Source organism: Orussus abietinus, unplaced genomic scaffold (assembly GCF_000612105.2).
Source record: "Orussus abietinus isolate OABI.00-Male unplaced genomic scaffold, Oabi_2.0 scaffold61, whole genome shotgun sequence".
NCBI lineage: Eukaryota > Metazoa > Arthropoda > Insecta > Hymenoptera > Orussidae > Orussus > Orussus abietinus.
Window position 1 is genome coordinate 71,168 of NW_019394279.1, and position 10,492 is coordinate 81,659.

The 10,492-nt window shown below is 35.4% G+C and overlaps 3 protein-coding genes across 6 annotated transcripts; 1 reads left to right on the top strand and 2 right to left on the bottom strand.

Moving 5' to 3' along the window:
- Nucleotides 1-37: 37 nt before the first annotated feature.
- Nucleotides 38-5,464, bottom strand: LOC105700018 (putative sodium-dependent multivitamin transporter). 4 transcript variants are annotated; one of them, XM_012425547.2, is made up of 10 exons: nucleotides 4,725-5,464; nucleotides 4,613-4,648; nucleotides 3,522-3,650; nucleotides 3,071-3,292; nucleotides 2,607-2,947; nucleotides 2,405-2,524; nucleotides 1,928-2,145; nucleotides 1,604-1,821; nucleotides 1,266-1,489; nucleotides 38-1,147 (listed from the first exon to the last, which is right to left on the bottom strand). In XM_012425547.2, the coding sequence occupies exons 3-10, from the start codon at nucleotides 3,639-3,641 to the stop codon at nucleotides 820-822; spliced, it is 1,791 nt and encodes a 596-aa protein (XP_012280970.1). In that variant the 5' UTR covers nucleotides 3,642-3,650; nucleotides 4,613-4,648; nucleotides 4,725-5,464; the 3' UTR covers nucleotides 38-819. The 4 variants fall into 4 exon arrangements, with proteins under 4 accessions (XP_012280970.1, XP_012280969.1, XP_012280971.1 ...); XM_012425546.2 differs by lacking the exon at nucleotides 4,613-4,648 and having other exon boundaries at nucleotides 4,927-5,464; XM_012425548.2 differs by lacking the exon at nucleotides 4,613-4,648.
- Nucleotides 5,465-5,903: 439 nt separating this feature from the next.
- On the top strand, nucleotides 5,904-8,632 carry LOC105699953 (tRNA-dihydrouridine(47) synthase [NAD(P)(+)]-like). Its single transcript, XM_012425414.2, has 5 exons — nucleotides 5,904-5,992; nucleotides 6,420-7,725; nucleotides 7,844-8,211; nucleotides 8,286-8,414; nucleotides 8,492-8,632. The coding sequence occupies exons 1-5, from the start codon at nucleotides 5,904-5,906 to the stop codon at nucleotides 8,562-8,564; spliced, it is 1,965 nt and encodes a 654-aa protein (XP_012280837.1). The 3' UTR covers nucleotides 8,565-8,632.
- A 283-nt stretch (nucleotides 8,633-8,915) lies between these two features.
- LOC105699947 lies at nucleotides 8,916-10,430 on the bottom strand. The gene is made up of 4 exons (XM_012425401.1): nucleotides 10,421-10,430; nucleotides 9,764-9,879; nucleotides 9,526-9,675; nucleotides 8,916-9,083 (listed from the first exon to the last, which is right to left on the bottom strand). Exons 1-4 carry the CDS (start codon nucleotides 10,428-10,430, stop codon nucleotides 8,916-8,918), a joined length of 444 nt encoding a protein of 147 aa, XP_012280824.1.
- Between the last annotated feature and the right edge of the window lie 62 nt (nucleotides 10,431-10,492).

Sequence of the window (10,492 nt, forward strand, 5' to 3'; positions counted from 1 at the left end):
TATGCTCTCCATATTTATATTGCAAATTTTGAATCGATTCGATACACCCAGTTCGTGGAAAAGTTTCATGAACGATTGACCCTTCAGTTGCCAGTTTCATATCCTCTTAAGAACACTATAGTGATCTTTTTTATACACCAAAACAACCCCGCTTGTTAATTTGAAGCGCACTTTAACACAGAACGAAACTCTAATCGCTCTTACATTGCCGAATATTGATTAGCTACAGATGCAAATGATTCGAGAATTTTACTAAGCGCTCTGTTCGAGACTTCTGAACGTCATAGACATTCTTAGATATTGATGGATGTTTCTAGAATCCCTTATCAATTGCTTCATTCCGGGCAATCGCTTGTAAAAAGTCTACGCACGTGGATGTGACTTTAAAAAGCATATCCCTTTTTATCTCGAGAGATGTGGAAAGATTGTCGGGCTACAATAAAACTAATAAATAATTAAATGTATACAGTAGTACTCGGAAATTACGAAATTGTTACTCAGCAAACATTGGCTCATGCAGCTGATTAATTGAGCTGTCTTTTCGAACGCCATGGAAAAGACAAGATATGTTAATTCACATGATTAGGTACCGATAGACCTATCACAATGAAAATATTTATGTTAAGATGAACTTCAAGCAGAAGCACGCGAGATCTCTGATGTAACTGCTACAGCCATTCCAGTAAATTTAGCCGGTGAAATACCGAACACTCCACGAAACTGAACATTAAGTTCTAAGTACGGAATGTGAAAATGTAAACTGCATCAAACGCACATACACATTAACGAAGTATCGACAACAAAGGTCTTAAAAGTGCGCTAAACCACCGTGCTCGCTACTTGGTCCCTCTGGGATACATCGTGGTCATCATCAAATGTGTACTTTCTCTGCAAAACTATACTTGGGATTTGGTGACCATTGCTCTCGGTGTTCAGCCGAAGTTTCCGACGGAGTCGCGTAGACACAAAGGGGAAAAACAAATCTGGATCGCACTCCACTCTTTCTCGCCCCGAGCAAAGATACACCAAGTTACTGACAACCAGTCCAACGATGATCGTTATTAAAAACCCTAATGGTGCATACCACATGTAGGAGATTCGATAGAGGTAGAAGTAGGATTCATTGTCCGTAGGACTCAATGTCGGTCTAAAAATAAAACAGATAAATATCGTAACTGTCAATTACGGCACAATTTTACAGTAAAGTCTGCAATTTCTTAGTGCACGTTGGCACAATTAAAATAATTATAGAATTATATTCTTACGTTGATAACGTGCTGTTTGCGTCATTGATTTCGCAACCCGCTACGGATAGAGGCAACAACTCGTTAGTTGGCCTGGGCGTCCCAAAAGCTATCCACAACAAAAATGCCAAAGAAGTCATTAATCCTGTTATCGCTCCAGACTGTCCAGCCGATTCAAAGCCCATTCCTAAAGTGAAGATCCCTAAAAGTGGACCGCCTACTACTCCAAAGATGGTCAAGCTGACCTGTAATGAGATACCATGAAGAAAATAATCGATTCCATGATTTCTAAGAAGCATGATTATACCATGTACGGCTTTTAAAAGCAATTAATGTATAGTTAACGAAACCTCACCAACCTGCAAAATATCACCTAAATATTGAGCTAGGAACGCTAACGCGATGCAACTCAGCCCAAAGACGAAGGCAAATACTTTTCCAAGAAGAGTTAACTTTAATGGTGGGAATTCTTTGCCGGCGAATTTTTCATAGACTGGCTTGAAATAATCTTCTATTGTAACGGCAGCTAAGGAGTTCAAACCTGCAGATAAGGTACTAAGACCTGCGCTGAAGATACCTGTTTAAACAGACATTATTATAATTTATTATGAGCAGCGTTGCGCTTTGCTTTAAATGTAGATTAAACGATTACTGATTTCTGCAAGTACATTATTGCGTTTTACCTGCTATAAACAGACCAGGTAATCCAGGTAAGTGGGACATCGTGTCCACTACATATAATGGCATAAGCTGGTCTATAGAGCTAATTCTGCCTTGAGTCAGGGGATCGCAATTGTAGTATTTACTATAAATTGCGAGTCCGGAAAAACACGTTAGTATCGAAAGTAAAGACAGAATGGGCCAGTTTATCCACAGTGTTAATCGAGCTGCCTTCAAACTCCTGCAAAAAAAAGTCACATTATGATATACAAGAAAGACGTTGTCTTTCACTGCGATGAAGGTAATATTTTACTTTTTATTATATACATGTTATGAGTCAAGTGATAAATACGGGCATTGTGAATAATGTCCAGGATTTATTGCCCGATTTGTTACTCTGCCCACAACATTTACATTGGAAAATGCAAATTATTATTTAAGAACCCTATTGTGAATTGAAATATTTCATGTCTTTAGATATTCTTCTAAAATAGACTTACTTTACAGTCATCATTCGTTGTATTTGGACTTGGTTCACCCCAAATAAAGACAAGAAGGTGAATAAGCCCCCGATGAGAAGACTCCACCAAGTATGCCGAACTGTAGGATCGATTGAATAACTATAACAGAAAAGAAAACAGAAAAGGGCTCATGATAACACTCTTCAAGTAATTACATATGAACAGATTGAACTCCTAGTACCTGTCAAACTCGATACGACCACCTTTCTCTGCAATGTACCAGATCTGATCGAGACCACCAACAGTTTTTGCTGCAGTTCCGATTATAACAAGTACAGAAAGGAACATGAGTATACCTTGAAATACATCGGTCATTAGCACAGCCTTTATTCCACCAATCCCAGAGTAGAAGGCACAGACCAGTCCAACGATCAGGATACTTGCATTTTTGGAAAGACCTGTTGTTGCCTCCAATGCCAGAGCAGGTGCATAAAGAACAATACCAGAATACAAGAACAATTGAATCCAATAAGCAAAACTTGCTACTAATCTTGCTCCAACACCAAAACGTTTTTCTAAATACTGAAATCAAAACAGACTTGATTACTAACTTACCTTAGTAGGGAATTACATTTCTAATGTGTTGTTCTTAAATATAATAAATACTCATTACACAAATTAATTTATTACATAATAGATACCTGCCTCATATGCACTGGTTGCTTGGAGCTTAAAGAATACAGGAAGGAATCCATAACATATGATCGGTATTCCTACTAAATATGCTATGTTTATAACAACAAACTGCGTTCCAAACGCATAGTTTTCAGCAGACACTCCTAATATGGTAATAGCAGACATAAACGATACCACAAGAGCTATTCCAACAGGTAAAACGCTCATTGATCTATCAGCGTTAAAATATTCCTACAAAAGTCAGCTTGTATAATTTCCTTATTCAAATATTCCATAGAAAAAGTTATTTTTCTAATTCAACTATCAGACAATGTATTAAATGTTCAGTTTTGATAAACGTTACAGTACAGAAATTAACAATGTCTACAAAAAAAAGTAAGATCTTATCTATGAAAATAGAATCACTCAAGGATTATATGTTAAAATATGATTTACTTAAGCATTAAATTTCCATATTTACCTCTACGGTTTTTTGACGTCCTCCTGTAAACCTATAGTAAATACCAATACTCGCACTGATGCACAGCATCACACCAATGACCAAATAATCTACCCATCCTAAAGTCGCTGTTTCTGCCATTTTTATCGTCTGTAAAATTTAAATATATGTAAATATAATATTATTTGCGAATATGATATGATACAAGAAATGTTTGACAAAAGGGAAAAATAATTTGAAAAATTGACCAGATTCTGCAACACTATGAAAACTAAAAACAAAATATAGGAATTCAGATATTAAAAAAGCACATTTAACGTATAATATATTCACAGTAGTGCACAGCAGTAACGTATAATATATTCACATGATCACAGCTATCGATGCTTGTATAAAAAAAAGAAGGAACCCATTTTAGTCTAATTTTACATTCAATTTCTATGACCAATATGTTATTCTGCAAAAATAATTTGTTGTTTCAATCATTAAATGTAATTTTAAAATGACTAAAATAAAACGTGCAGACGAGAGAATCCTTTTGGTTGATTTAAGCAATCTAGTATATTTAAAACATTCTCCACATATTTCTCAAAATATAAACCTCCACCTCAAACTATTTATCATTTCAATGAAACTGATAATACCACTTGTTGCATCAACGAATATATACTTAATTTTTATTTCTGTTCATGTCAATTATAGATTCTTATCAGATATAAATCAAAATCGAATGAGAACCTCTGACTAACGTATTATCTTACGGCAAACAAAGACTAAACCAAATCTCTTTTATAACACTTGCTCTAGTGAAACATGTTTAAAAAAAAGTTGTCCAACAAAGATAATGGAATGGAATGTTTCAAATTCCTCTTGAAATTTACCCATGTAAACCAATTAATTATTAACAGAATTAAATCAGGAACCAGTGCAGAAAACTTTAATTCATTTTAAAAGCTTTCATATACTGGCACGAACATTGACTTCCTATAACTGGACTTCTCTACATATCTCTTTGGTGCTTGAATATACCACACAGATTCAATGACCATTCCTTGAATGGCCAGAACATTAAGTATTCCTCGCATTACCTTCAAATCTGTAAACATACTTACCAATCACAGACAAATGTGTACAAGTGCCACACCAACCTGCCAAGGTAAAAAAAAACCACACACATAGGAAAAGAAAACTTTACCTCACTTAATAGCGTTAATTTGAGCCTACCTAAGTCGGCTAATGTAAATTTATAAGTCCTTGAAGCCGGTAAATAGCATGAACTCTTTTATGCGGGTGACTTTCTCTTAAAATATTCCCGCCGAAAATCGGACGACCCGTCCTTGCAAACACGTGCCCTCTATCCTTTTAATGTTTTTGCTCTGAAAGTATTGACACAAACAAATGATCTTGACAATCATATATTATTTACCGCAATTTTGAGGATTCCTTTCCAAAAATTGAACTCCTGGCGACCGGCAGAAATCAGCAAGAACTCGTCGAAACGTCCTCTCGTTCTCGACGTCTTACCTACACTGCAGCTTTTCTACTGGCTTCTACATATCGACAGTGGCTACACTACATGCGCATGCGCACCAACGGAAAAATGACCATGCGCGTGCGTACAAGAGGTTAATCAAATACCCGCCAACTTTTAAACGTTTAAGTGTCCGTTTTTATCCTACAATTTAATATTAAAGAGCACGAATTCTCGAGTTGTTAAATTTACGATATCTATTCTGTGAACAGCGATAGATAAATGTAACGTTCTGTTAATGTGGAAATATAATTCATTACTTTTATTTTCCGTAAGTGATTTCACGGAAGAGAATTTAAGACAGAATATCTTACCACTATGCATCGAATTGCGTTTCTTGATAGTGACCCTATTTCACTACAAGCTTCTTTTTAGGATACTGGCTATCATGAAGTTAATATCGACGAAACATGTCACACACACTCGCACGTCACACACATACATATGCGACTATTGAACGGTATAAGTGTAATCATCTGCAATTTAGATAAGGTTAATAAGAGGAAACTGACCTCCTTAATATGGACGAAATTCTTAATGACAAAGTTCAAAGTCTTAAGAGACGAATTAACTTATAATGAAGAAAAAGTCAAAAGTAAATTAGTTTTCGAAAACTTTGCTGTCTTTTAAAATAATTAATTTAAAATTGTTACTACAAACGTCATAACTCGCTTCCGAAATATTCCACAGATATTATCTTTCGTTTCATCATTGTATCGTCGAATTTAAATCAGGTTAAATATAGTTCAATAGGTCTTGATTATTTCACGAGACGATGGGGTTTTATTTAGTGTTAAGTATAGCGAATATCGAGATATTTCAAACGAACGATCTATCGTTCGATAGCTGTTGCATTTCCATGCATTTCCAAGATGGCGGATTGCAGGGACAAATGTGCCGATGACTGTTCCTTTGATTACGCCGATGACAAGCAACGAGGCGTGTGTCTAGTTAAGCCAGAGTAAGCAATTAATTATTATATTGCTCACAAATTATCGTTGGAAGTGTTTATAATTTTCTGAGACCAGTCTCGACTAACTGAGATCCTAACCTCGAAGTCACATGGCTCACCGCTGTTAAATTAATTTCATGTACGATAGAAACCCTTACATATAGTAAAATACTTTATTATTTCTTCCCTTTTGTAATACGCTGAGAATAAGCAATGAGAATAAGCACTCGGTGACTTTGAGGTAAATTTGTTCCCGATATCAATTAATTTATATTTAACACGTTGACCGTCAAAACAAATGACAAATGTGTTATTGCAAAGCGGTTGCTGATCACTGTTGATGAGTGACAGTCAATGTGTTAAGATTAATAGTTACATGCATTCTATACGAGAGTAAAATATCTCATTACATTATATTTTGCACTTTTATTTTTAGATTCATTATCGAGGACCATATAAGATTATTAAGCTCGGAATGCCTAACTGCAGATGATAAGCAAAAGATAAATGTAAAAACAAATGATAGCAAAAATGAAATGTTATGCGAAGAAGAGCCTCCTAGTAAAAGGTTCAAGCAGGATGACAAGAAAGAAAAATTACGGGGTCAGAATAAGGCAAGACCTCCTCCTTTTAAACTTCCAAGAGAACATAACCTATGTCCATGGATTGCCGATCTTTGCAGCAATGAAGCCGATAAGACATGTGAAAACAAACATTGTTCATTTATGCACGATCGAGCGGAATACTTAAAAATTAAGCCAGCTGATGTCGGAGCGGAATGTCATATTTTTAATTTAACTGGAAAATGTCCTAGGGGAATTGCTTGCAGAGTGGGAGCTAAACATATAAGTTCCAATGGTTTTAATATCATCTATGAGGAAAAATTTATTGCAAGTAAGACTAAACCACCATCGATTAAAAATCAAATATCGAAGGACCTTCAAAACAAGCTTAGGAAACACAAGTATAACTTTACTAAAGCAGAAAGTATTGTAAAGGCAAATAATCCTTCTAAAAAGATGAATTCCAGTAAGACTTCTGACTTTCAGATGCTGCCTAAAGTGCATCAGGAGGAAGCAAAGAGCAAGATTGTAAATGGTTCTAATAAAGAAGGTTCTGAGAACGATCCAAAGATAGATTCTACACCTATCACGGATACCAAAGATGAGAATATCGCTAGTAGCACAGAGGCAAAATTAGGACCAGTTGTGGATTATGACTTAATTGCTCTAAGAACTGGGGAGAAAAAAAAAATTGACTGGAGAGATAAGATTCTGTTAAGTCCACTGACCACAGTTGGAAACTTACCTTTTAGGAGAATCTGCAAAGAGTATGGAGCGGATGTAACATGCGGTGAGATGGCTCTTGCTCCTAAAATTTTGAAAGGAGCACACGAGGAGTGGGCTCTGGTAAAACGGCATGAGTCAGAGGATATATTTGGTGTCCAACTTTGTGGTAATAATCCTGGAGTTTTAACTCGCTGTGCTGAACTACTGGAAGAACAAACTGAAGTAGATTTTATTGACTTGAACTTAGGATGTCCAATTGACTTGATTTACAGACAGGGGGGTGGTAGTGGCATGCTCAATCGATTGAATGTGCTAGAAACGGTTATTAAGTCCGTCAGCCAAGTTCTGAGTATTCCCTTGACCGTTAAAACTAGAACAGGAGTTTATATGGACAAGCCAATCGCTCACAACTTGATGCCTAAATTTCGTGACTGGGGAGTGTCTATGATTACTGTGAGTTAAAAATTTCCTTGTTAACTATTTCTATACTTCTGCTTTAAATGACTTTTAAACAATGTACCAAATAGATCGATTAAGTTACTATATTTTTTACTGTATATTATTTCTACAGGTACATGGTAGATCCCGTGAGCAAAGATATACTAAGAAAGCTGACTGGGAATACATAGAAAAATGCGCTGAAGCAGCTAAACCAATTCCCGTGTATGGCAATGGAGACATACTGTCTTTTGATGATTACGAGAGAGCTCGGAAAGGTTATCCTGCAGTGTATGGAGTTACGATAGGTCGAGGTGCCCTAATTAAACCATGGATATTTACAGAAATTAAAGAGCAAAGACTAATCGATATATCGAGTACTGAAAGATTTGAAATGCTGAAGAAATATACGAATTACGGCCTCGAACATTGGGGTTCTGACACAAGAGGTGTCGAAACCACCAGAAGATTTTTACTAGAGTGGATATCATTTTTACATAGGTAACTGCTTGATAATTTAAATTGTACATAGGAAAAAACATAAGTAATTTCGTAATTCTTTGGATTTTCGTTAGATATGTACCAGTTGGTATTTTGGAAAAACCACCACAAAGAATTAATGAGAGGCCACCGTTCTACACGGGGCGTAATGATATGGAGACACTCATGGCTAGTTCAAATTGTGCTAACTGGATAAAAATTTCGTAAGATCACTCTATAAACATTCCTGATATTTGATATTTAACAATTTTTGACAAGAATTCTTCATTTAATATCGCAGGGAGATGCTGCTTGGAAAAGTGCCTGATGGATTCCACTTCTTGCCTAAACACAAGGCGAATTCGTGGAAATAGAGACAATTCAAACTTTGTAAAAGTAATCTGTACATTACGATACTTTTTGAAGTAAAGTTACGTCAAAAGAGAATCCTTTGTCGTATATTAACGATTTGTCTCAATTTGGGAATACACTATAATTAAAAGTTATTTAAATTGATATAATTTATCATTTGTGCTAATATAATTTATTAAATTGTTTTGAAAATGCTAACTGTCTAAAAGAGGATAATTACATAAATTACATAATACTGTTTAACAATGTGTAGAATACTAAATGTTAATGTCGCATTTATCCTTAAAAATCGAGCATTCATCGTAGTCGTATATACGTCAAACTCAATATAAAGGGGTAAATTCCTGATCAATTTAGTAATGTGGTGAGATTTCCCCTAAAACTGAAACTGGCCACATGCAATCGCAACCGCTAGCTATTTCTTTAGTAAATGGTTCCCAACAATCGCTATCCCAATGACGTCTGACTACATAAAGAGTTCTACTCCTTTGGACGCAGTGGAACCCAGGATGAGCGCATTTCTGAAAAACACAAGTTATCACCTTTTAAACACCCAATTTTTAATCATTACCAACCATTAGCGCAATTCTTATACATATATTATATAAGGAATGAAACAAACCAGGTGAAACCCGTAATAATTCAGCAGCAACAATGACCCCAAGAAATATTCACAGTATCAAAGGAAGATATTAAAATAAATATACGAGTAAATCCTATTAAAAGAAACGAAAGCTTATTTGCAGTAATTGCACTGATAATCACGGATATCTTATTAGAGTTAATAGATTGAAAAAGTTATATACCAATAAACCATTGATTAAATATGATAATTGTCTGTGATAATAACGCGGTATATGTGTATATAAATCGTTAGGAAATCGTAAAAATAATCAAGAGTCTTCAATAACAGAAGTTAACGAATAATCCGTGCTAAACTAAAAAAGAAAAATGGAAGGTCACCTGTTGAGACGACGCGAAGACACTTCCTTGATCCAATGATAGGCCGAAATCTTTGCAAAAAACTTCGTGATAATGAGGTGGCTGATATTCAAACTCTGCATCATCGAGTTGCACTCTTTTGGTCCTAGTCTCACAGAGAGTTCGGTATTCCTACTTAGAACGATCAATTAATTTAAAACATGTTAATATATTACGTCATGAATGCTTTTATTCGAGATTCCCTGAAAGTGTAACAAACCGGCAACAGATTGCGTCCTCCTCTTTTCTGTTCGCGGAACGAATTACCCTTTTCCTCGATGCCGTCATCGTTGTAATCTTCCTCCGGAAGGTATGAAATGTCTCTTGTAAGCTTCACTGGTATGTTACGAATGCTACGTAATTCGAACACATCGGAATGAATGCCGTCATTCGGGCGTGTAAAGTTAAACTTGTAGCTCAGAGCGTACGATATACAAGAGAGAACGAGAAGATCGGCGATCTGCAAGGAAGATCATCTTTTATTTTTCTTATGACTATGAATTTGTTAAACCTAATGAAATGGGTTAGAGCAAGTGTTGATTGTTGGTAACATTCCGGCGACTGAAAATAAATTTTACACAAAAGATAAAACAGAATTCCCGGACGGAGGAATTAACTTTTCGAAAATTTACATAATTCTTATATATTATTTGAGGTAAAAACTATTGCTTTTGCTATTACCTTCTAAGACGACAATAATAACGGGATTATTCTGTCTGCACGAAACATTACCTTTCGGAAAATTAGTATTATTTAGCCAATATACTTGATTAATGAAATCAGTTGTTTCGTCATACCCAATACTCAAATTACGATAGCAATCGTCTTCAGAAAATGAGAAAATAATGCGATGATTTAAAAATATTTAAAAAATTACCTTTCGCCATAGACATTAAAAAAAAAAAAGAACATCGCTACCGTGAAATATTTCACGATCTAATATTTCTAC